Source organism: Zootoca vivipara, chromosome 17, assembly GCF_963506605.1.
Source record: "Zootoca vivipara chromosome 17, rZooViv1.1, whole genome shotgun sequence".
Lineage (NCBI taxonomy): Eukaryota > Metazoa > Chordata > Lepidosauria > Squamata > Lacertidae > Zootoca > Zootoca vivipara.
Window position 1 is genome coordinate 30,716,217 of NC_083292.1, and position 26,183 is coordinate 30,742,399.

Consider the following 26,183-nt stretch of genomic DNA (forward strand, 5'->3'; position numbering starts at 1 on the left):
GGGAATCCTTCTTGTTGTTACAATTTTTACCCACTCTTCATCATCAGGTCCCAGGGCAGGTTTTAAATATATAATACTAAAAACCGATTTTTAAAAATACAGTTGCAAAATTAGGGTGGGTCCTAAAATACTGTACAATATACTGTACACAGGCTGATTATTATTATTATTTATTACTTGTACCCCGCCCATCTGACTGGGTTGCCTCAGTGACTTGGGGAGACTTCCAACAGAATATAAAAAACACAGCAAAACATCAAACATTAAAAACTTCTCTTCCGCATATAATTAAAATGACATAGTTAATGTGCTAGAAGATGCACCTCTGTGGGGAGGAAATCCCACAACCTAGGAGCTGCCCCAGAGAATGCCCTCTCCCAGGCTGACACCGTGACCCCAAGTTTCTGAGGACTGGAACAACAAAGAGCACACACACACCCCTTGATCTTAACTCCTGATATGTTCTATACGGGAGGAGGTGTTCTTTCAGATATTTTGGTCCTAAGTTATTTAGGGCTTTAAATGCTGATGTGAGTGCCTTGAATTGGGTCTGGAAACAAACTGGCAACCAATTGCTTTTGGTGGTGATGTGTATATATGGTATATATTACTTCAGTGCTTGGCTGCTGTGAGAACAGGATGCTAGAGAACTGGGCCAAAGCAAACAAGATGAATTTTAACAGGGAGAAATGTAAAGTACTACACTTGGGGGGGATGAAAGGCACAAATACAGGATGGATGACACCTGTATTGAGAGCAGTACATGTGAAAAGGATCTAGGAGTCTTGGTAGACCACAAACTTGACATGAGTCAACAGTATGATGTAGCAGCTAAAAAAGCCAATGCATTTCTGGGCTGCATCAATAGGAGTATAGCACCAAACTGCGGCCCTCCAGATGTTTTGGCCTACAACTCCCACGATCCCTAGCTAACAGGACCAGTGGTCGGGGAAGATGGGAATTGTAGTTCAAAACATCTGGAGGGCCGAAGTTTGGGGATGCCTGTTTTATACAGTACCTTTTGCCTCCAAATCACCAGAAACGGCTTAGAACACTGCAATTCAGCTTCCCGCCCAACAGCAGCAGTGAGAGCTCCCATTTGCTGTTTTGGAGCCCATAAGTTCATTTTTCAAAGCTTTGTTTCTGGACTTTTGGCTCACTGGCGTTCTCTTCAGGCTCTAGGGATGGTCTCCTCATGAGCCATGAGGACTTTCCGGCTTTCTTAGGGTTGCCAGATTCAATAGAGGACAGGACTTCTGTGCCTTTAATTGCCTTGCTCTCTTTTGAGTCTGGAAACCTTAAAGAGAAACCAGCAGACCCTTTGTTTAATTTCCAAGCAAAGGGTCTGCTGGTTTCTCTTTAAGGTTTCCAGACTCAAAAGAGAGCAGGGCAATTAAAGGCACAGAAGTCCTGTCCTCTATTGAGTCTGGCAACCCTAGGCTCTCTCTTCCCATTTACAGGTTTGAATTGAATTTATTTATTTATTTCCCAGCACCTCACGTATACGTGTTTGCATGCAGGTCAATCATGTGTAAGTGGGAGCTGCCTGTATTTGAAGAGCTGTCTGAATGAAGTCCAGCTTGAAAATAAATGAAGAGCCTTAAGTCACCTTCACACCATTTGCTTAAAACACAGAGATTCCCCCAAAGAATCCTGGGAACTGTCATTTGTTAAGGGTGCTGGGAACCACAACTCTCTGAGGGAGTAAATTGCAGTTCCCATGGTTTGGAGGAAGCCATGTGCTTTAAACTTACGGTGCGGATGTCACCTTAGGCAACATAAGATCAAAAGTAGGGGAAAATGGAAATGAGAGTGCAGTTCAATGATTTGTCAGCTGGTCATTATATCAGTGAACAGTTGCCGTGTCAAGGCTGTGAAAAGGAACACCACATAGTGGTTAAACAGGTGCACTGTCCAGCCTCAAAGGTTCAGTCCCAAAATAACATTAGAAGGGGAGAAAGAGGCACAATCTAACTTTCCCATGATGGGCCCATTTCCCCCCCTTTCTTTGCCACTTGGCATGAGTGGCTGCCAGGCTAATTTTAGGTGGGTTGCCAAGGCACCACCAGGCGAAGTCAGAAGCCAAGCTTCTAATTATAGCTGAGAAACTACCGGTAATCTTTTTGCTTTCCCTCTGCAGCCCAGAGCACTAGCAACTACAATGTGGACAAAACAGACTCGTTTTTTAATTTATATTGTACCCCAGGATTATCAAGTCAGGCATACTGTGCTATTGTAAAATCAAGAGATTTTAATATCAGTGGCAGCCGGTCAATTAGGGCAAATTGGACACTGCCCTACCAACCTCAGACAAACAGGCCAGGGGGTGGCACTGTCTGCCAGCCATACCTGCCAAGTCCGGGTCGTAAATATCCGGGATCGGCAGCGCGCGCATGACCGGAAGTTGCGTGACGCAACTTCTGGTGGCGCTTCGCCCTTCTATGGGCACCAGAAAATGGCGGCGCCAGCGCCGGAAGTCGCTTCCGCGCATGACCGGAAACACGTAGGGCGACTTCCGGGGCTGGCGCCGCCATTTTCTGATGCCCATAGAAGGGCAAAGTGCCACCGGAAGTCGCGTCACGCAACTTCCGGTCATGCGCGGAAGCGACTTCCGGCGCTGGCGCCGCCATTTTCTGGTGCCCATAGAAGGGCAAGCGGCACCAGAAAAATGGCCGGGTAACAATTGCATTCTCCTCCACAGTCATAGCTGCCAAGTATCCCGATTTAAGGGAAAATACCGGGATTTTCCGCTAAACGGGAGACCGCCGGGAAACGGTAAGAAAAAAGGGGTTTTCCCGGCGGATACGGGATACTCTCTTCTGCTTAGGTCTTATCCACACCCCCATTTCCCTCACCACTTTTACCCTGGAAAACCTGATCTTTAGCACTGAATCGGAACAAACAGCAATTGGGTTTTCTGTGGATTGCTGCTTGTTCTGATTTAGTGCTAAAGAGTGGACTTTCCTAGGGGAAGGTGCAGAGCAAGGGCAAAACTGCTCGGACCCATGCCTTGTAGAATTCAATGGGGAGGAGGGTGGGAACAAACCAGAATTAGTTGGCTCCAGCTGTCATTGGCTCTAGCTCTGGCTCTGGCTACTGCTGGGCTCCCTGCCTTTCACCCAAGCAGTCCAAATGGGCACTAGCCACCACTGAATGTAATTAAAATCCTCTGGTTCCTTTAGTTCAGGACCGTCTCCTCTGTAACTGTATCCTTAAAAACAGACTCAAATTTTATCCTACTTAGGCCTTTGTGTATTTAAAATATCCATGATTTTCTGTTAGTTCTCTCCCACACCCCTCAATCCCCACTGACTGCTAAGCCTTACATTGTCTTTATCTAACCTGCACTCACTTTTCCCCTGCACTCACTTCTTTATCATGTCTTCCTTTCCTGTGGGAAATCTAATCAGCATAAAAAACCCACCATGTATGGAGATTCGATACATTAAAACAGGGCTGGCTGGGGAACCTCTAGCCCACTGGCTAAATTTGCTTTGACAAAGGCCCTAATCTCTTCCTATACCACATACACCTGCCCCACATTTGACAGAATATGTGACATCAGGTGTGGTGGCATGACTCAGTTCCTTGTCTGGAACTCATTCATACAACCAATTCCTGCAGAGAGCAAGTTGATCAGCAGCCCTTCAAAGCACCATGTGATGCTCTTTGAAAGCCTCACTTTGAAGTCCTGACCAACAATGCTAGGTGCCTGCGAGGTATGCAACCCCACCTACCTGTCAAATTTGGCCCTGGAAGGTTAAGCTGGGCAGAGGAAGGATCTGGCCTGCAGGTCAGAACAGACTCCCCACCCCTGCAGTAAATGAACCCAACTTAGGTTTATATATGATCACTGTCATCCCTCTCCGTGTCTTATTTAAGGGACTGATTAATAGAAAGCCTAAAGTCATCGTTTATTTCTTTAATGCACTTTATTTTATTGTTAACTGTGGACGTCTCTGTTTAATAGAAGTGCCCAAATAAAAAATTGTAAATTAAATATGTAATTAAAAACACCACTAAAGACATTTTTAGTTTAGTTTTGTTTATAACTGCGTTGCATGTATATGATAATAGAAATTATGGAAACAAAAGGTGAGAGACTTCCGTTCACCATTTGAAAAAAGGGGGGGGGCATTATGCCACTTTTCTCCAAGCGCTCAAGGACGTCCCACGAGGAAAAATCTGGAAATAAGAAAGATGGGGGGGCGGAGAAAGCCGAACAAAACTCCAGCCAATGGGCGCAGCCTGTGCCGACGTTCCAACTCACGGTCTACCCAATAGGAGCGTAGCGCAGCTTTGATCAATGAAACCCGAAGGCGGTTCCAGAGGAACGAGGCCGCCGCTTGGCAAATGACACAGCGACGCACACCAATTGCCGTTATCAAGCCCCGCCCCGCTCGGGCCTGTCAAGCGTTGGGGCCAATAGCGCGTGCCGAGGACGGATATTCTATCAGGGAGAGACCCCGCCTTTTCCCCTTCGCCCTATGAGAGGGGTTGCGGGCGCGACCTCGCGCCAGGCGGGATCCAATAAGAAGGCAGGGGCGGGGACTGGAGGGTTCTAGCAGGTTCCAGAAGGCTGGTGGGAAAAAGGAAAGGGGGCCGCAGGAAGGAGGAAAGGCTGAAGTAGAGGCGGCAGCGGTGGCGCGGGAGACCTGGCCGGCGCCATGGAGAAGGTGGGCGAAGAGGCCGGAGCTTTTTACCAACCGCAAAGGCTCATGGGAAGGTGGCGGTCCTTGGGGCGGGGGGTCTCGGGAAGGGGGGAGAGAGGGAGAAAATGTGGTGTGTGGTGCTGCTGAGATTATTTTTTGCAAGGGATTCCGGGGGGAAATGGGGTCTGACGGGAGAGGGGGTTTCTTTTTAAAAAGGTGGCCGGGATCATGGGAAGGACTGAGGGGGGAGTGTTTGGAATGGGAGGGGGACTCGGGTAGTTTTTGACGGGATGATTGCGAAGAAGGGGCTGGCTATACCTGTGCAAAGCATTATGGGAAGCCTTCGTGGGTCAGGTCATGGGGGGATCTTGAGGGGAGTAAGACCTCCTCATAAGGGGCCTTCTGCGGGGGGGGGGGGAGTGCCTGAACTGCGAAGGTCCTGAAGGGATAAAGAAATAAAGGGCTCTGCAATGTCTTGTGTGAAGATCTGAGATGGGGAAGGGGGTCGGGAGGGGGCTTGTAAGGTCTGAAGTGGGGAAGGTTTATGGGCTGAAGGGATCTGTGTCCAGACATCATGGAGGGGTTTTCAGCAAATAGTGTGATGGGGCTACATCCGAATAAGGGTTCCTGGGGTATCACAGCAGGGCTAGGAGTTTAGGGGTCAGGGGCCATGGCGTATGAATTGGAGGGCTGAATGGCAGGCTTTGTGGGGCTGGTGGATTCAGTAGTGTGGGGGGCAGAGGAACTAGATTTCTGTGAGAGATCGCAAGAAGCTCAATTTATTAATTTTGTAAAATTTATACACCCCTTGAGTGCAGTGGTCATTGAACCAATAATGTCATTGGAGGATGGAAATTAGGAACTGTATCATAAGAGGTCATGAGAAATATAGACCAGTAAAAAGGTGGCTACAGAGTTAGAGCTTGAGGCAAGGCTCCTTGCAGTATGGTTTGTGAGCTGGTTTTGTAGAAAAAAACTTATATTAATAAGTAATCTGTGATGGTTTGAAGACGGTGCCATTCAAAACTTAATGACTTTCTCCAAAGAATTCTGGGAACTGTAGCTTTTCCCTTCACAGAACTACAGTTCACAGCATCTCTAACAAACTATGATTTCCAGAATTCTTTGGGGGAAGTCATGAGTTTTAAATGTGCATTGGATGTGCTTTAAATGTATGGTGTGGACCTACTGTGAGTGGACTCTCAAACCATCACAGGTAATTTATGTACATAAGTTTATTTCTAAAGCCCTACCCCTCAAGTTATGCCCCACACCAATGCAGTTTTTTATTACTGTGCAGCTAGTACCACTCCTCAGGCTCGGCATTGTTCCTCACCACAGTATTCCCCTCCCAAGCTGAAATCCTCACCTTCCCCCTCAGTCCTGGGACGCAATCTTTGAGGTGGAGCCCATGAGGGAAGGGGTGTCTGACAGACATTTTGAATAAGATGTAGCAGCCTGATGGATTTTGGTTGATAGGGTAGCCTGTTGTGGATCATGCCATTAAAATAACACAAATGCCAAAAGCTTGTACCTCATTTTGGGAATTTGATCTTTAATATTTATGGAAGCTCTACTAGGGGTTGTGATTCCTGAGGCCTGGATTGCGGCAGAAATAATTTGCAGGAAGATCTGTACAGTAGCTTTAGGGGCACATGGTGACAGTATGTGTAGAACAGTTGGAGCTAGGCAAAGGACTGTAGCTTAATAGTGTAGCTCTTACTCAGTCAGTACAATATTCCAGCTGTAATTCCTGGTATCTCTAGGTAGGACTTGGAAGTTGGAATGGTGTAAAGCTGGAGGCCTTCCAGTCTGTGTAGACAATGCTGAGCTAGATGGACCAAAGTTCTGATCCGGTAAAGGCAGCTTCCTATATTTCTAGGTGAATTGTATAGTTCTGGTAGCATGAGCAAGTTGATGGCAGTTTTCTGAGTGAAGTGCTTTAGGTGTAGATGCAGCTTTATAACCCTTGAGAGATGAAGCAAAAAGTTAGGCTAAGCAAGGCTCAGTGGGGTATTGCAGCTTTTAAAAAGCAAGTTTGTTTTCCAAAGGAGCCTTCTGGGCCGATCACAGCCTGCATGTTGCAGCATGTTCAGCACCTGCTAGAAGGAAACTTGAGGTAGGAATTGCTGTCACACTTTGGAGTGTTGGCCGTGGTCAACAGTAGAGACCCGTTCTTTGTATCCAAAAGGTCCTAGGTTCAGACCCTCACATCTCCCAGGCCAGTAGGGGCTGGGAATGGCTTTTACCCGGGACCCTGGAGAGCCACTGCTAGTGTAGACAGTCCTATCTTAGATGGACCAACAGCCTGATTCTTCATAAGGCAGTTCCTGTGACTAGCAACTGTTGCACTAAGGTCTTTCCCAGTCTTCTTAGCAGAGAGCCTTTTAAATTTGAACTAAACCTAAAGCATTTTGCTTGCAAAGCATGTGGTATACCACTGAGCTATGGTGCCAACTCACTTCCTGACATTATAGCAGCTGCATCCCCATTCCAAATTGTTACGTGTGTCTTTTGTATGTGAAAATGGGTGTGGGAAGAAAGTACGGTAATCTTCAACAAAACAGGCCTCAAGCGTAGCAAGGTGGTGATTCCACACACTGGCAAGTGAAAAACAGCCCGTTGGGACCAGTGTATAGGTGAATCTGCCAAGGTTATACCATGGCAACCTGGCTGTAGTCCACCTGCATCACTTCACAATACTGGCCTCAGCTTTCTTTCTCTCCCCGCTGTCCCTCCTAAATGTTTGGTGTGTGGCTGTAGGGTATATGCTGCTTCTAGAGAAAATGTGCCACCTCCATGCCTTGCCTGCCAATTTGTGCCCTTTCTGCATGTGACATCTTGCTGTGTTTTATCGTACAACTGTGTCTCCCTCTAAGACTGAAAGGGCTCTAAAATCCTTACATGTGTAGCTTGAACGTTTTGTCCCAAATTAATGCAGCTAAGTGGAGATTGTTCTCCCCTTGGCTGTCTGTAATTTCAGCAAGCAACCCCTATTTGAATAGAGCTGTGATTCAGAGGGAGCTGCCTCCAGCTTCCGGTCCCCCTTAGGAGCAGCCTTGGACACAGCAGGGACAACATTCTATTTGCATCAGCAGATGGTGGGCTGCTAATTCATTTGGGCTGCAGATGCTGCGGTCTCAACTCCCTTGGCTACCTGTGGAGGTGGTGACTCATACCTGGGGGCCTGTCAGTCTCTGTCTCACGTCATTTCTTCTTAGAGGGAAACAGTCACTAGGAATATCTTGCAGCAGCTATGGCCACCTTATTCACCTTCAGGTGGGAAAGAAGTATGCTCACAGCTGTCACTTGTAAGAAGAAAAGTGCTCCCACTTGTAAGCAATAGAGGGTTCAACACTTTCTGTGGCATATAAAACTGCAAAGAAGTGCAGCATATTATTCCCTATAGATATGCAGATTTGAATGCAGTCCTGTGCAACATAAGCCCTAGCAGCTAAATTCAGCCAGGTTGATTGTGGAGTCTTGTAAAATGAATGCTCAAACAGCTGACTACTATCTGGAAATGATGGCTGACAATTGGTGTCTTATTGCAAATATTTAGAGTACAAGAAACCTGAATCTGAACCACTTCACAACTGTTCCCACACTGTACAGATTTCATTAGCTTAGAGTTGCTATAGTCTGAGGTAGGCAGACTTACAGAGGTCTTTTTTAAAAACAAAACAAAACAGCATTCCCAAAATCTACCAATGAGAGTCAAGTACAGGCATAGGCAAACTCGGCCCTCCAGATGTTTTGCGACTAGAACTCCTATCACCCCTAGCTAATAGGACCCAGTGGTCAGGGATGATGGGAATTGTAGTCCCAAAACATCTGGAGGGCTGAGTTTGCCAATGCCTAGTCAAGTACAAAAGATACACAGTAAGAGTTAAGGAGCAGGGTGCCTCTGAACACATTCCAAGCCTTGGGATTCATGTTCAATACTTCCTTAATTTCAGCAACCTAATTTAGGTGGGAAAGTCATTTTTGTTGCTATTGTTAAGCCAGTTGATCGTGATCCATTTTCTCCCTGCCCCTGTTTAGTGGCTAAGAGGTTAAGAGACTGAGCTACAAAATGTGGAATTCCTCGGTTCATATCTTGCATCTGCCCTTAACTCACAAGCCACCCTCAGCCCCTCCATCTGCAATTCCACCCTCTACTCTTTATATGCTGCTTTCTGGTTAAAATGCTGCCAAAGTGGTGAACAGCATATTAAAACAAAATACAAAAATGCCATAAAGCATCAATCAAATATAAGAAGGCAGAATCACACCATGGGAGCGCAAGAGGCAAGCCATTCCAAAGTCGGGTGCTTTTGCTAACCCTGTATCCCACACAAGGAGCTGGAAAGCTTGAGAGGAGGGGGATAAGTAATGCTGACCTACCTTATAGCGCTTTTGCTAGGATTGCAACTAGAGATGTAAAAATTGCATTGTTTTGAATTATTACTGTAAGTTGTGTGTTTTGCCTTGGGTAAGTAGCTGAAAATGGGTGTGCAATAAACTTGCAGAGGCCAGAAACCTAGTTTCCCCCCCAAAAAAATACTGAAAGAATTGTCTGCTGAAGAGAGGAGGGCCTTTTGCTTGCTGACCATCAAACTCAATTTTTTAGCAAAAATGCTTCGATTCAAGGTTATAGCAACAGCGGGAGTTAGAATAAGAGTGTTTACTCATCTGGGATGCTCAGAGTTTGGTAAGAAGTAGTTCACTGGAGCAACAGGTTCTTTTTCTGGGTTACTAGTTCATGGAATCCTCAGCAAGCTTTTGACTTCTTTTTTAATTCCCACCAGGTGAATGAATTGAAAGAGAAGGGTAACAAAGCCCTGAGCTCTGGCAACACGGCAGAAGCTATCAAGCACTACTCGGAGGCCATCAAATTGGATTCTGCCAATCATGTGCTGTACAGCAATCGGTCTGCTGCTTATGCCAAGAAAGGCGAATATCAGAAAGCCCTGGAAGATGCTTGCAAGACAATTGAACTGAAGCCAGAGTGGGGCAAGGTGGGGAACCCCCTTCTAGCCAAGGAGATGTGACACAACTGTGGGGAAATGCCCATTCCATACACCAGGTGTGAGAAACCTTTTGGGTCTTCAGACGTTACTGAACTGTCAACTCCCATCAGCCCCAGCAAGCAAGGCCATGGACAATGGGAGTTGTAGTTCAGCAACGTATGGAGGGTGAAGGTTTCCCCATACTTTTCGTATACCATTTTTTTATTCTGTTTGGTGGACTTGTGATTCCAAAATGAGAGCCCCAAGGCTTTGCCCTCCCTCACTTCACAATGAACAAGAGATAAGTAGGCATTAAATCCCTTGCAATGAAGTCACTGCAGTTCAGGCGTAGCATTTTCTCCCAGCTGTGTGCGCGCGCTGGGGAAGCACTGTGTAGCTCAGTGGTAAAGCATGTCCTATGCATGTAAAAGGTTAAATCCTCAGCATCTTCAGGCAGGGTTGGGAAAGATCCTCATTTGAATGGAATTTTGGGGAGCCACTATCGGTCAGTGTAGACAATAACAGAATAACAAATTCTTTATTGAAGTTCCTACCACATTTTTATCCTTCTAAGGCACTCGGGGTAGCATAAATTGCTCTCCCCCACCCCTATCCTGAGGTAGGTCAGACACAGGTAAATAACTGGCTTGATGTCACCCAATGAATTCCATGGCTGAGTAGGGATTTGAACCCGGGTCTAACCCACTGCACCACACTGCAGTTACTTGGCCAAAGTGTGTCATGCACCATCCTTGCATATGCAAGGTCTGCAGGCTAAAGGAGGTTCTTCCTTGCAACTGTTGCATTGGTTTGCAACAACTTAAAGTTCCTGGTAGTTGGCATAGTCAACTAGGCAAGTGGCTGCCTTCAAGCATGGGTGAACTAGAGTTTTGTATAGTCCTTCATGTCGGAAGACTGATATCTTGGCTGCTCTGCCTTGTCTCATACCGTATTTGCTGACCTGGCTGCTCTTCTTTTCTTCTTAGGGCTATTCCCGAAAGGCAGCTGCCTTGGAATTTCTGAACCGCTTTGAAGAGGCCAAGAAGACATATGCAGAAGGGCTGAAACATGAGCCAGGCAACGCACAGTTGAAGGAAGGGCTGCAAAACATGGAGTCCAGGCATGCAGGTGACGGAAGCCACATCCTGATCTGCTTCCTTCCTTCTCTCTTAAGATTTGCCTACACGAACTAGTTCTGTGGCTAACGTGACATGGAAGTTTGAGAAATTATCCCATGACAAGGAGTTGGATGAATTGGCCTAGGAAAGGCAGTGTTCCCCAACCTTGCTGCCCTCCAGGTTTTATTGGACGACAGCTCTCATTAGCCATGATCACTGGCCATGCTGGCTGAGGCTGATGGGAGTTTGAGTCCCCTGACATCTAGATGGCAGCAGGTTAGGGAAAGCTGGTGTAAGGGGATAAACGCTGATGAAGTTTCATAACTCAGGACAACTGATTGCAGTAACCTTCCCTGCCTGTACTGTACCACAAAGGGAAATGGCTTTGGTACAGGGGTTGTGATGCAGATTTCAAGAATAAAATTGAAGAGCATCAAATACAAATATTGCATAGCTGGATTTGACTGTTGATAAGAGGGCCATGTTGTGATGGCACATGCTTTTCCATTGAAGTCAATGAAGGCTTTCTTGGTGGTTGCCTGTCAGTTGTGAGAGCTCCTCTTGACATCTGTCTGGAAATAGATCTGAGTTGGGAAAGCATAAGTGATCACAGCTGAGCTTTGAAGAGTGTTAGATCTTAAAATGATTTGATGTACCTTTTCAAATGCTCAGCATAGGCGCATAACTGTACTGTGTACCATTCTGGTGGCCTCACCTCAAAAAGGATATTGTAGAGTTACAAAAGGACATCCCCAAATAAGAGGATGGAGCAACTCCTCCATGAAGACAAGTTGCAGCGTTTGGACTTTTTAGTTTAAAGACGAGGCAGCATGATAGAAGTTTATCAAATTATGCATGGCATGGAGAAATTGGCTAGAGAAAAGTTTTTCTCCCTCTCTCAGAACTAGAATTTGTGGGAATCCATTGAAGCTGAATATTGGAAGATTCAGGACAGATAATAGAAAGTACTGTGTTGTGTGTAGTTAAACTATGGAACGCGTTGTCACAGGAGTCAGTGATGGCCACCAACCTGGGTGAGTTTAAAAGTGGATTGGACAAATTCATGGCAGAGAGGGCTATCCGAGGCTTCTAGCCATGATGGCTAGGTTCTGCCTGCACAGTTGGAGACAGTAATGTTTCTGAATACCAGTTTCTGGAAACCACAAAAAGGGAGAGAGCTCTTGAGTGACACAGAAATTCTGGAGACCAACAGGTCGGGCATCCATAGCAGTGACCAGAGGAGGAATGACTGCTAGGAGGAGTGCAGAGAGAAGAAACATCATGGTGCATCTGTAGCACAACCATACACCCCAATACCCTTTTACTTGACAGAAAATCATGAAGCTACAGGTCTTGAGTGCCTGATGCTGTGAGAACACCTGGTGCATTTGGTCCACCAGCTGAACTCACTCAAGATGAGGGAAAGAGGGAGTGCTACTGTTTTCCTATCAAAGCCTTCTCCAACCTGGTGCCCTCCAGATGTTTTGGACTACAGCTTCCATCGGCCCTAGCCAACACTCATGGAGGGCACCAGGTTGGCAAAACCTCCCTATATTGCATGGATAAGATAGCTACAAGCTATCTTCAAGACCTGCTGTGGGTGCAGACACCTATTACTGAAGGAATTTAGATCTTGCAGATAGTTGGGCTTCAGTCTCATTAGTATGAGTCAGAACTGTAGGACTGGGCTTTCTGTGTTCCCTTAGCTCAGGGACCACAGGTATTCAGCAGTGCTGCTGTTTCCACACAGTCTAGCTGTTGAAAGATGTGAATAATGTGGGCATGTGGCAGCAGGAACCTCACACCTTCCATGAAGTAATCTTCCTCCTGGGTTTTCCCAGAGCTTGCAGATGGTGGAGGGCAGGGAAGGCCCTGTTGTCAAGAATGCTGCTGTGTGTCACTCAAAACTGATATTGCCTTTCTTCTCTCCCCTGCCCTGGTCATCCTTCAGAAAGGAATCTCATGAACCCTTTCAACTTGCCCAACCTTTATCAGAAGCTGGAGAGTGATCCCCGCACAAGAGGCTTGCTCAGTGATCCGAGCTACAGAGAACTGATCGAGCAGCTTCGCAACAAGCCTTCAGACCTGGGGGCGTAAGTGCCTGGAGTGGGAGTCGGGAATGGAATAGTGTAGGAATTGTCTTTCCGAGTCATGCCCAAGACTCATCGGGCCCAGAATTCCGTCCCACAGCTTGCTAAATGTTCCTGGGAGTTCATAAGCGGGGCTTGGTGGTGGTTGTCTTATCCTGCTTCTCATTGCCAGTATTTTGGCATTCACAGATAAAATTGCTTTTGTATGTGTGGATATAATTTAACTATCACAGTTAATAATTTTGTGTACTTGACAGAAGGGCAGTTTGAGGTTGTCATGGCACCTGTACTGCTTGAAGGGAACACCGTGAAAATGAATTCCAGGATATAGGAATTATTCAAGGCAGCTTACGAAATATTTAAATCACAACAGTAGAATATGCCAAAAGTAAAAATACAACTGACAGGCATAGCAGGTAAAACACAGTGTTCAGCGGAATGTCTTCAATTTGGTATATTTAAAGTCTCCTGGAATGAAAAATTATCGAGAGCCAGTATGGATGGTGTAGTAGTTCGAATGAGAGAGCTAGATCCAGGAGCACCTCTAAATTTCTAACTAAGGGTTCATATTTACTTTTTTAATGTGCTTGAAGTCCTGCAGCAACCAGGAAAAAAACCTGCTTCATGCATAGTATTGGAAATTGAGTTAATGTGGGTGGCGTTCAGCACAAGGATCTTCAGTTTCATAGGAAGTTTGTAGCAAACACCTCAAGGAGCCTTATAGCATCTTAAACAGGGTGTCTTTTAAGACAGTCTTTCATAAACTTGATGGGCTTGGTCCATTTCAGAAAAATCACGGAAACATGGCTGCCCCTCAAAGCTGCTGGAGTATTCAGTAGTCTTACAGTTAGGAAATGGAGGCTGACACTGACTTGCGCAGAACTAGACTGCATCCACCTATATCTTATTCAGAGTAGTCTAATTAAAATGAATGGACCTGCATCAGTCATTGATTTCAGTGGGTCTATTCTGAGCCAGACCAACATTGGTTGCAACCTCAGGTCTCCAGCACTTAATCCACCAGACTGCAGTTCTGTGTGACCCATTTTGTGGCCTACCTTCGTGACAGGAAACTAAAGGACCCGCGGGTGATGACAACCCTTGGGGTGCTACTTGGAGTCGATTTGGCCAGTGCAGATGATGAGGACGAAGCGATGTCTCCGCCCCCTCCACCACCCCCCAAGAAGGAGCCCAAGCCAGAACCCATGGAGGAAGACCTGCCGGAGAATAAGAAGCAGGTACTGCCTGCTGGCCCAGGAGACTTGGCTGCAACAGCAGAGTGCTCCCTCTCAGCACTATGTACCTTATTCAAAAGATATATTGACTGGCCACCTTGACTGTCATCTTATCACAGGTCTTATTAAACATACCATACAAAATACCGAGGGTACATAAAAGCAAAATTAATTCACAGTAATCAAAAACTCTTAAGTGAGTGGGTGGCGCTGTGGTCTAAACCACTGAGCCTCTTGGGCTTGCCAATCAGAAGGTCAACAGTTTAAATCACCACAATGGGGTGAGCTCCCGTTGCTCTGTCCCAGCTCCTGCCAACCTAGCAATTTGAAAGCACTCCAGTGCAAGTAAATAGGTACCACTGCAGTGGGAAGGTAAATGGCGTTTCCATACACTCTGGTTCCCATCACTGTGTTCCGTTGCACCAGAAGCAGTTCACTCATGCTGGCCAATGACCCAGAAAGCTGTCTGTGGACAAATGCTGGCTCCCTCGGCCTGAAAGAGAGATGAGCGCCGCAACCCTATAGTCTGACTGAACTTAATCGTCCAGGGGTCCTTTACCTTTTTTTTTTACCTTTACTCTTATATCTTACAGATTAGGTCTAACATGACCCAGTGAAATTAATCAACATGGCAAATTTAGGTCCATGAACTTCAGTAGGTCTACTTTGAGTATAACTTGGTTCAAAAGAACCCCATACTCGTGTTTTGGTGAACTGCCCAGAATGTCAGGCACTGGGTGGAATGGGAATGTAATTGATAAATAATGGTACTAAAATACATCAGAAATCCATTATCAGAAAAATGTGGCAATATCAAAATATCCTCATTAAAGGAATGCTGCAGCTTTCACCAGGCCCGCAAAATATATTGATGTCGGTGGCAAGCAGATCTGTCTTGGAGGGTATTCCACAGCTGGGATCCCAGGACCATAAAGCTCTGCTAGCTGCACACCTAACGCCTGAAGTTGGGGCGAGGGGTGTGGTTTTTCAGGGTCTCAAACTGGAGAAGGCCATCCTTGAAATACACTTGCAAAGCTTTTAGCGTAAGAAATGCTGTCTCTGGCAAGATGGAGATTTTTTGGCTGAATTATTTGTCTTGCCATTCTGCAATACCAGTTATTGAGTGTCTGTTGCTTTTCAGGCTCTTAAGGAGAAAGAACTGGGGAATGAGGCTTATAAGAAGAAAGATTTTGAGGTAGCCCTGAAGCATTATGACAAGGCAAAGGAGCTGGATCCAACCAATATGACTTACATTGCTAACCAAGCAGGTGAGATTGTGGGGCATCACTCTTCCCATCCCAGGCATAGCTGAGGTGCATGAAACAGCCTTATGGTAGGTTTAAAATGTCAAAAAGCAAAGCTTAGCATGGGCTGGAGTTGAACCAGGTCGGTAAGGTTCATTTAAACCAGGGGTGGGAACCCTGCTTCCCTCCATATGTTTGGTCATTGTCGTGCACTGGTCCATTCCTGGGTACTAACAGAGGAAGCAGTGAGGGCTGGAGTTAAGGCTGGTTGAAGGTTGTGGGACCATGGATAGCTCGGAATGAGCAACTTGCTCTGACAAAGATTAGGAGCGAAATGTTGAAAAAGAGATGGCTTGCTCTTGCCAGAGGCCTGAACTGAGAGCTTGAGAGCAGGCCAAACGCCACATAAATTTTATTTTCATAATAAATAGAACTAGATGAGAGATATGGATTTCCCAACCAGAGATCTTCGTTTGTAGCTCACCCAGTCTTTGGAAATCAGGGGTTCACATCTGTGTCTTTCCTCCTTTTCCTGTAGCGGTGTATTTTGAGAAGGGGGACTACAACAAGTGCCGGGAATTGTGTGAACAAGCCATTGAAGTGGGACGCAAGAACCGGGAGGATTACCGGCAGATTGCAAAGTAAGTGGAATTCACAGTTTTTGCTCTGCCCGCTTTCCCCTCTGGCTCCACCCACCACTGAGCCATGGGGTAGAGCACTTGATTTATTTATTTTTAAGGTGGTTGCTTAATTTAAGACATTGAGCTAATGCAGGGGTGAGAGACATGTGGAGAACTTGTGACCCTGTAGACGTTGATGGACTCCAATTTGTTTCAGCCCCAGCCGGTGTGACCAAAGGTTAGGGATGATGGCAATTGTGGTGTAAGAGTATCTGGAGGGCAACAGGTCTCCCACCCCTGAACTAATGAGACCTGGCTGCTGACTGAATAAAGCTTTATGCATGAACTGAATGGAAACTTGAGTCATGACGGCTTGAAATGTACTCTAGTGCATGGTGCTGTGTGACCTAGATTCTGCTGTGCTATAAAATCACTACCCTGCCTAGCCTGCCTAACATAAATGTAAGAAGAAGGCTGGACTAGATAGACGTTTGGCCTGACCCAGCAGGAGCCTGTTTTCCACAATGGCCAACCAGAAGGCCCCCAAGCAGAGCTGAGTGCAATAGCCTTTGAAAGCTTAATTCCCTCCTTGAATTTGTCTCATGCCCTTTCAAAGCCATCCAAGTTGTCAGCTGTCGCCACATCTTCTCATAGCCAAACTCCATCATTTAAAGTACATGAAGACATGATGAGGGATAGCTCAGTTGGTAGAGCATGCGACTCTTTAAGATCAGGGTCACGGGTTTGAGCCCCACGTTAAGCAAAAGAGTTATGCATTGCTCTGAATTTCTATGATTCTAAGACATACTTCTTTTTGCCTATCCTGAATCTCCTTCCAATAACCTTCACTGGATGATCCAGCCTGGGTTTTTAGTATTATGAGAAGGAAAAAAACTTTCTATCTACTTCTTCCACATAGTGCAGAATTGTATACACCTGATCCATCCCTCTGATCCATTTTGGTTGCCCCCTTTCTTTTTTCTTCTCTTCTCTTTTCTTCCCTTCCTTTCCATTTTCTTTTTTGTGTTTATAGTATCCTTTTCGAGAATCAATAGTGAGAACTGTACAAAGTATTCCAAATGCGGTTGCAACATATAAAGATTATTTCTCCTAGCATCCCTTAGCCTGGGATTTGCCTTTGTCCTGCATCCCCCTGCCCTTCCCCAGCAACAAAGCCTCCTGGGAATTATGGGTCAGGGTTCTTCACCTATTGGATGCTTTCCAGCAGCTCATTCCATGGCTTGTTCTCTTGAATATAGAGCTTATGCCCGGATTGGCAATTCCTACTTCAAGGAGGAAAAGTACAAGGAAGCCACTCAGTTTTACAACAAGTCTCTGGCTGAACACCGGACTCCGGATGTACTGAAAAAGTGTCAACAGGCAAGTGTTTTGTTTGCAAGAGCTTTACTATAGCTCAGGTTTCCCACTCCTGATGTGGCTGACCTACAAATCCCATTATCCCTGACCTTGCTGGGCTGGGGTTGATGGGAGTTGGGAGTCCAGCAGCATCCACCCTCCCCACCCCCTAGACACACCAGCCGAACCTGCAAACTCTGGCTCCCCCATGCAGTTCTGGCCCTCCGTTTTTCCCAGCCATGCATTGGTCTGTCTTGCTCAGAATTGTCTACTCTGATTGGCAGCAGCTCTCCCCAGTGTCTTGAGCACAGAGAGGGGTCTCTCCCATCTCCTGCTATCTGCTCCTTTTTGACTGAAGATGCTGGGCACCAAATTGGAACCACCTGCATGGAAAGAATATGTTCCATCACTGAGCTCTGGCGCCACATTTGAAGTATAGGAAGTTGCCTTCTATCAGTTTCAACTATTTGTCCGACTGGCTCAGTGTTTACTGTGACAGTGCTTCGCCAGGCGCACATCTGTCATGTCACCTCCTAGCTGGTCCTTTTAAATGGAGATGCCAGGGATTGAACCTAGGACCTTCAGCATGCACAGCATGTCTTCTACCACCAAACTGTGACCCCCTCTCCTTAGTCTCTGCTGGTGCTTCCTTATGCTAAAACCAGATGGCTTGATCCATCTAGTTCAGTATTGTCAATGCCAGTGATTCCCAAACTTTTTACCCCACTATCTATTTGAAAATTGCTAATGGCTTTGGTGGGCTGTGCAGTGCTTTCTTTGCCTGTTGTAATGTGCTGTGCTAAATGCGGTTTGATTTTTAATTGTCTTTTTATAGCTTTTTTGCAGTATTTTACTGTATTACAGTTTGAATTTCATAGAATTCAAATTGTAATAAAATAAAATACAACATAAGAATCAAACCTAGCAAAAAATAATAATACAATAATCAATATGAATACTGTACTTAATGCAGTTACAGGTAGGTAGCCGTGTTGGTCTGACGTAGTCGAAACAAAATAAAAAAATTCCAGCAGCACCTTAAAGACCAACTACGTTTTTATTTTGGTATGAGCTTTCGTGTGCATGCACACTTCTTCAGATACACTTAATGCAGTGAATGCGCTGCCTCCCATCTTCAAAATCAAACCCATAGACATGCTATGGACTACCTGTCTGGAGCTTGTGGGCCACTGGTGGTCCACAGACCAGCATTTGGGAACCCTTGTTCTACCCTGACTGACCTATTAATTTCAGTGGTTCTACTTTGAATATAACATAATTGGCTATGACCCTGCGTGTTAACACTGGCTATTCATTCACATCCAGGGTGATTGTGACCATTTTAAAGCCCTATGTGGCTTGGGTGCCAGTTACTTAGGAACACATTCTCCTTTACTTCTTTGAGATTTGATGAGGAGGCTCTTCTGCACATCCCCTGGACTATGGCCATATCAAGATTGATGTGGCTGAATTACTGAACCTTCTCAGGAGACTCATTTGCCCCCACCCCCTTTATATGCAGTTCTCTGACTAGTCAAAAATTGTTTCATTTAGTTAGGTGGTGTGTAAGCTGGCATGGTAATATGATGTGCTGTTGCTTACAGTTGAAAGGTGGGCTATCAGTCTTCATAGGTTAGGATTGCTGGGGAAGGATAGGGACCCTCTCCAAATTTTCTAATGGCACAGACACCTTGAATCCATGCAATAAGGCTTAGCTGCTCCATAAATCTGCCGCCTCAGATCTGACAGGACTGTTCAAGCTCACTTTCTGTTTCAGGCCGAGAAAATCTTGAAAGAGCAAGAAAGAGTCGCCTATATAAATCCTGATCTTGCTCTGGAAGAGAAAAACAAAGGCAATGAGTGTTTCCAGAAAGGTGAGGGATTGTGCTTGCGTGTCCATTGTTGTTCCGTGTACTGAGAGGTAGCCACTGCAAAGAGCAGGGGGCTCCTTGTTAATTGCAGCGACTGTCTTGGAAATACTGGCGAGAGTAGCTGAGTGGTGGATTTTTCCAGAAGAAATAGGCCCAGATGCCTAACTATCCTGTCCATAGTGGCATGAGTTTCTGTAAGGGCATTTGTTAAACTGGGAGCATATTAAGCCATGTAACTAATTTAGTTTGCTTGTCAGTTTATAAAATTCCTTGCATATAATGTACAGGCATAACAATCAATAAAAACAGCTATAAAAGCAAGTAAAACTGTTCCAGTTAGAATGGTATAAAATTCAACAAAAGTCTTATTATGGTGAACCAGACCTCCCTTCGTTGTTGATGTTTTTGTAAAGAGTGTGCAGACTTTGCAAGATCCCCAAGTCACATCTGGCCACTCACAAGGTAGGCTTAGATAAGCCTCCTTTCTCCCAACACTGCCCCCTCTCCAATCTACAATATGGGGCTGATAGTGCTGACACAAGAGAAGCCTTGCTACATCTAGTCCTGCATCCTGCTTCCCCACAGTAACTAACCCATTGCCTCCAGGAAGCAGAGCTGGAAAGCAGCATCTCTTCCTAGCTAGAGAAGTGAATAGGAGCAATCAATCAGGACCTCTATTCCATTCCTTGCCCCACCTACCTTTCCATTTTGGTTCCCCAGCCATTCAGAATTCCATGGTATGGCCAGTCCTTATTAGGCTGCCTTTGGGGATTTCCCTTCTTTAGGTTATAGTTAACATTCTTATCAGTACAAACATTTAGAATGTTTTTGTACTTCTGCAAACTTGTTGGTTCTGCCAAGCCTGCCAATAGCTCCCTCTTTTCCGTGGGTGGTGCTATTTTTTGACTAGGCATGAAATTGCACACACGGCCTAAACGTTGGAAACGGAGGGAATGTCAACTGCCTCTCAGCGTGGAGTTTACACTTAGCTGTGCCTAATCAGTCCTTTATAAGGATTATTGAAACAGCGTGTGGGGAATTTGGATCCTTCAAAAAACCTCTATATGAGCTAATGAATCTCCTTCCCTCGCAGGGGACTATCCACAAGCAATGAAACACTACACAGAAGCCATCAAACGCAACCCCAACGATGCCAAACTGTACAGCAACAGAGCTGCCTGTTACACCAAATTGCTGGAGTTCCAGTTAGCAGTAAAGGTCAGGATCCTAGGCCGGTGCTGTGCAAATTGTGTTCTGGGGAGAAAGGGCTCTTACCAGAAGCTCATCAGGTTCCTCAGTATTGGATTAGTATTGGTGGGCAAACTTCCTGGAAAGGGGCTTTTTTGCCTGTATCTTCCTCCCTCTGCCAGATGTAGGGGAGTGTTGGTTGTGTTTGACAACACACTCCCTGTGTACAGTGCATGTACCCCTTTAAATGTGACCCCAAATTCTCTACAAGGCTGGGAGCTCTGTGGCAGACAATTCAATGTAGAAGTTAAGAGAAACTTTAGGTGTAGGCATAGGAGACTTCCTTGGTATGGAGCCAAACCACTGGTCCATCAAGCTTAGTATTGTCTTCACCAGAAGTGGGGGACTGAATTCAGTCAGTGGGCCAGATTCTTCCACAGGCCAACTTTTGTCAGATGGGCAGGTCACCACTGGTAAGGCTATTGCCATGCAGCAACAGCCATAGCTGGTGGACCAGCTGAAACTGTCAAAAGACACTCTTAGCTGCTGATGTCATCTGTCCATGGATGAAACCACCTTGTTGGTGTCCAGCTTCTTTTCTCTTTGCAGGGAGCTCCTTTATAAGGAGGACCTTTGCAATATGAAGTTCAGACCCAAATTTGCCACCTCATCTGTCACTTATGTGAACTACGCTTAAGAGCAGGGATAGGGAACCTGTGGTCCCCCAGATGGTCATGGACTAGAACTCCCATTCTCCATGTGGCTGATAGAAGTTTGAATCCAGCAATTCCTGGAAGGCCACAGGTTCCCTATCCCTGCTTTGCAAGCAACTGCTTGAAATAAGTTTGGGTGTCTTGGCACAACAAGGCCTAGCTAATGTTGTGCCTGCAATCTACCCACCTCTGAGTGTGTGATAAACGGCCGTTGGTGGTTCAGGATAATTCATGTGGTCTCAGCAGCTTGATAGTCCTCTCCAGGAAGGTGTTCTAAAGGTGATCTCTGCTTCTTTGGTACCACTAGCCTGCTGGAATTTGAAGGTAATCCCACACTTAGGCAGACTAATTAGGCCCCCAGTGTTGTTCCATGGTTAGGAGTGGTAGAGATGGATTGTTCTTACCTCCATCCCATCTGCCCACCTTCCCATTCCCAAACTTGGCAGCCTGATAGCAGAGGCATAAGCATTCGGGGGGTGCAAATGGAGGGAAGGCTTTTCTGATTGGCAATGGCTGAAGAAGGAACAGATGAGCCTTGCACTCATTCCTGAAAAATCAATTTGTAAAGCAGCTTCTCTTCCTTCCACAGGACTGTGAAGAATGTATCTGCCTGGAACCCACGTTCAGTAAGTACTGTACATGGATATGTCAATTGGAAGGAAGTGATTTGGGAACATTAAAGGCAAGAACAGGTCATCAAGCAAGGGCTTGGTGTTAAGCAGGTTAAGGGATGGTTGGAGAGTGGGTTTAGGTTTAGCAGCCAGTTATCTGCAAAATCCCACTGTGATGGGGGGGGGGTGCACCTTGTTTCAAGATAACACCAGGCAGTATTTGGGCTGAGAGGGTCAAGCTGCCAGGCAGTTAGCTTAAAGAGCACTTAATTGGGACAAGGCGCTTGAATAAACAAAGGGGGTGAGGTGGGGTGACTCAAACAGATATATAAAGGACTAGCTGGCCCGGCCACGCATTGCTGTGGCTTAGTCTGTTAATGGGCCCTCAGTCCCCCTTCAGACTCCTCCCCCTACCCACCCCGGCTCATCCCTGTGATTGGCCCCACCCTGTCCCAACCCATGACCTTTCCCTCCCCTCCCCCCATCCCCCACCCAGGGGAGCCCCCACCTCTATTCGGCCTAGTCTGCAAAGTGGAGCCAAGCTGCTGTGGAGAGGGAAGCTTTCCTACCTGCAGTACCAGTGTAGCCGCCACTAGAGGCTGCTGTTGTGCAAGGTCTCCTGATTCTGGCTTCTACTTCCCAGCATGCACTTTAGGGTGAGCTGTGAGTTCTTGAACATGGGGTTTTGGGGGTCTTACCAGACCCAGGTGTGACATTTGTCTTAGCAAACTTTATAAGATCCTTCGGACATTCACATGGGACATTGTGTCCAAATTTGAATGCAATTGGTCAAGCAGTTTCAGAGAAAAGTGGAGATCCACCCACATGTCCTTTTTACATTTATATAGATATAGATATAGATAGGGTAAAACATTCAAATAAGTTCAAAAGTTTGATGACTTTTGCTCTTGGCTTGCAGTCAAAGGCTACACACGTAAGGCAGCAGCACTGGAAGCAATGAAAGATTATACCAAAGCCATGGATGTCTACCAGAAAGCCCTTGAACTGGACTCCAACTGCAAGGTGAGCACTTGCTGGATATACAGCTGTGGCAGAGAAATGGGAAAGAGCTTCCCTTAAATGCAGGTAATAGCAAGTGGGGAGGGCTGTAGAGAATAATATTTCATTCCATGCCACTTCCTCCAGGAATTAAAACTGAGCTTTCTCGTGGTCATGAAGGAAGGGCCTTTGCAGTGAAGTCTAGCTTTCAAGTGGGTGGTGGTATCAGTTCTCCTGGGAATGGGGTGTTCCTGGACTTTCAGCAAATTGGCCATTTCCCTCCTAGCTGTACAGTGGTGCCTCGCTTAACGAATGCCCTGCTTAACGAAATTTCCGCTTAACGAAATGATTTTTCGAGCGGAGGTTGCCTCGCTAGACATTCGTTTTATGAAAAATTCGTCTAGCGAATCGCGGTTTCCCATAGGTATGCATTGAAATTCAATTAATGCGTTCCTATGGGCAAAAAAAAATCCAAAAAAAAATCAATGCATTCCTATGGGATTCGGTAGACGAAGTTTTCGTTATAAGAAAAGACCCATGGAACGAATTAAATTTGTCTAGCGAGGCACCACTGTACACACTTCGTCTGTCCATCTGTTTTTGCTAAAAACATAACAGCCTTCTAGAACAGAGCAAAGATTCATGTGATCCAGCTTCTTGTTTTCTGCAGAGGCCAACCAGATATTTGGGGAGATCCACAAGCAGGGCACACACTCTTTCTCCCTGCCCCCTCCCCCCCAAAATATTTGGGGATGGAGGGAATTCTGTTTCTGCCTTCCCCAACCTGGTGCCCTTCAACTGGTCTTGAACTCCCATCACCCCCAGCCAGCATGATCCCAGTGGTAAAGGGGTGAAGGGAGTTGTGGTTCGTCAGCCTCTAGGGGGCACCAGGAAGTGCAATCGTTACACAGAATCTGTCTTTACAATTTTCTAGGCCCACAAGGGGGGGGGTGGCGAATAACTTTCCCTCCATCCGGCCTTGAAGCTTTGTGGCCAAAACCAATGCAGAGAAATAAGAATTTTGCTGGTGTAGTGAAAATATTCAAGGGAGGAGGGCGGGGAAACACCCATCTTGAAGTGCCCTCATGGTGCTGCCTATTTCCTACAGGAAGCTACAGAGGGCTACCAGCGATGCCTCATGTCCCAGTACAACCGCAATGACAACCCTGAGGATGTGAAGCGCCGTGCCATGGCCGACCCAGAGGTGCAGCAGATCATGAGTGACCCGGCCATGAGGCTGATCCTTGAACAGATGCAGAAAGACCCACAAGCCCTAAGCGAGTAAGTGAGGGCAGGGAGAAAGCACCAGTGTGGTCAGTGGTGTGGTGGCTCTTAACAGAGCCCGTGTGGTGGCTCAGATGATGTGCTGGTCCACCTCATGTTGTCTTCATGGGCAGTTTATAAGTGGAATGTTTGATGTTGAAGGCCACTAAAGACACAGAGCACTTTGCAGTCCAGCAATAAGCACAGATCAGCATGTAGGCAAATTGTTTTGCATATATTCTAATTCTGCATGCTTCTGTTCTGGATTCAGTTGTGAACTTCTTAAACATTCAGAAATGTTAAAGGTTTCTGAGATTTGGAGTGTGGTGCCATGAGAGACGTGAGGAGGAGAGAGGTTGAGAGAGAGGGAAGATGTGCAAGACAGTGGCTTGCTGGGGTGGCTGACATTTGACCCTCCAGATGCTGCTGAACAAGAGCTCCCATCATCCCCAGCTATTGGCCATGCTTTTGTACTTTTGTAGTTCAGCAGTATCTGTGTAGGGCAACAAGTTAACCAACCCTGGGCTAATGTGTCAGATTAGAACACGCATCCCCAAACTGCGGCCCTCCAGGTGTTTTGGCCTACAACTCCCATGATCCCTAGCTAACAGGACCAGTGGTCAGGGAAGATGGGAGTTGTAGTCCAAAACATCTGGAGGGCTGAAGTTTGGGGATGCCTGGATTAGAACCTGGATTCGAATCCCCGTGTATCTATGAAGCTTGCTGTGTCACTCGGGGCCAGTCACTGTCTCTCAGCCTAACTCAACTCACAGGGAGGGGGGAAGCTATGTACACCACTTTTAGGTCCTTTGGAATTGCGGGGCTGGGGGGGGGGAAGTTGAGATATAAATGTAATAAGTTAAAAGAAAAAAGCCCACCCACCACCCACTTGGTAATATAGGAAATTTGATCAGATAAATAGAAATAATGTATAGGTAACAATATGAGATTTGGAAGCTCTGCTTTTCTGATGCCCTTTACAGATGCTGCTGATGTGGAGGTAAGCTTTGAAGAACACATCCATAAAGACTAGACCAGGGTTTCCTACACTTGGGATTCCAGTTGATTTGGGGCTACAACTCCCATAATGCCTAGCTAACAGGACCAGTAGTCAGGGATGATGAGAATTGTAGTCCAAAAACAGCTGGAGACCCAAGTTTGTGAAACACTGGACTAGACATATGTGTTGGCTTTGACAGTGCAGTGCCCAGTTGCACCTTGCTGCCCTGTGGCCTCTGAAGCCCTCTGGTCAGTTGCTTGCAGTGAAACCTTGCCTTGATGCTGATAAAATGATCCCACTGGCAGGGACAGGGAACCAGGTATGGTAGGACTATAGCTCCCATCGCTCCTGACATTTGGCCATGCTGGCTGGGGGTGATGGGAGTTGAAGTCCAGCAACACCTGGAGGGCTGATAATTTCTCCCATCCCATTGTTCAGGCTCACGGTGGGGACAAAGGTTCTGACTTGACACAACTCTTTTCCTTTCCCACAGACACTTGAAGAATCCCGTCATTGCTCAGAAAATCCAGAAGCTCATGGATGTTGGTTTGATCGCAATTCGGTGATGATTTTGACTCTGCGCCCTCCCTCCTTCCCCTGTTGAAAAGGGCAGCTGGGACTTCTGGATGCTGGCAACGCAGTCCAAGGGCGCCCCCCCCCCCGTCAGAGGCAGAGACTTGTACAGTTGTGTGGTGTGTTAGTCTCTCTCGCACATATACATGCGTTTGTGCTCACATCAAGCACCCTGCCAGCACAGGGCGTGGCCTCTCAGTCCTTGTGGCCCCATCGCTCTGCCACTCAGCAGTTATTCCCATTTGTGAGCTGCTCTCTTCTTTCCCTCCCCGCTCCCCCCTCCCAAGTTTTTAATTATCTTTGCCGGTGGCTGTGGCGTGGAGAAAGCGCATCACTCGTTCATTTGTCTGGTTTCTTTTGGCTGTGAGGCTGCATTTTTTTTGTCGTCTGCTGCACACCCAATAAAAAAGCAAAGTTAGTGGCCTTGGCTTCCCGAGTTGCCTCCATTCATGTCAAGGTTCTGGTCTGAGCATGTCCATGCTGGCACTCTCACCCGTCCACACATAAAGGGGAGGCAGGCTTGGGAAATGCATGTTTTGTAAAGGGACCAAAAATTGAAAAATATCCCCAACTAGATGAATGAGGTCTGAGTGTGCTCAGTGACCACAGAACGGTGCATGTCTGGGGTGGTGAGTGACAGTGGCGTATCCAGGAAAAGG

General features: G+C 46.4%; 1 protein-coding gene across 1 annotated transcript; it reads left to right on the forward strand.

The window, feature by feature from the left end:
- Positions 1-4,537: 4,537 nt before the first annotated feature.
- STIP1 (stress induced phosphoprotein 1) lies at positions 4,538-25,952 on the forward strand. The gene is made up of 14 exons (XM_035098482.2): positions 4,538-4,676; positions 9,443-9,652; positions 10,630-10,771; positions 12,713-12,854; positions 13,921-14,089; positions 15,228-15,354; positions 15,869-15,971; positions 17,210-17,330; positions 19,084-19,180; positions 20,271-20,395; positions 21,668-21,704; positions 22,609-22,712; positions 23,797-23,969; positions 25,445-25,952. Exons 1-14 carry the CDS (start codon positions 4,668-4,670, stop codon positions 25,515-25,517), a joined length of 1,632 nt encoding a protein of 543 aa, XP_034954373.2. The 5' UTR covers positions 4,538-4,667; the 3' UTR covers positions 25,518-25,952.
- The last annotated feature ends 231 nt before the right edge of the window (positions 25,953-26,183 follow it).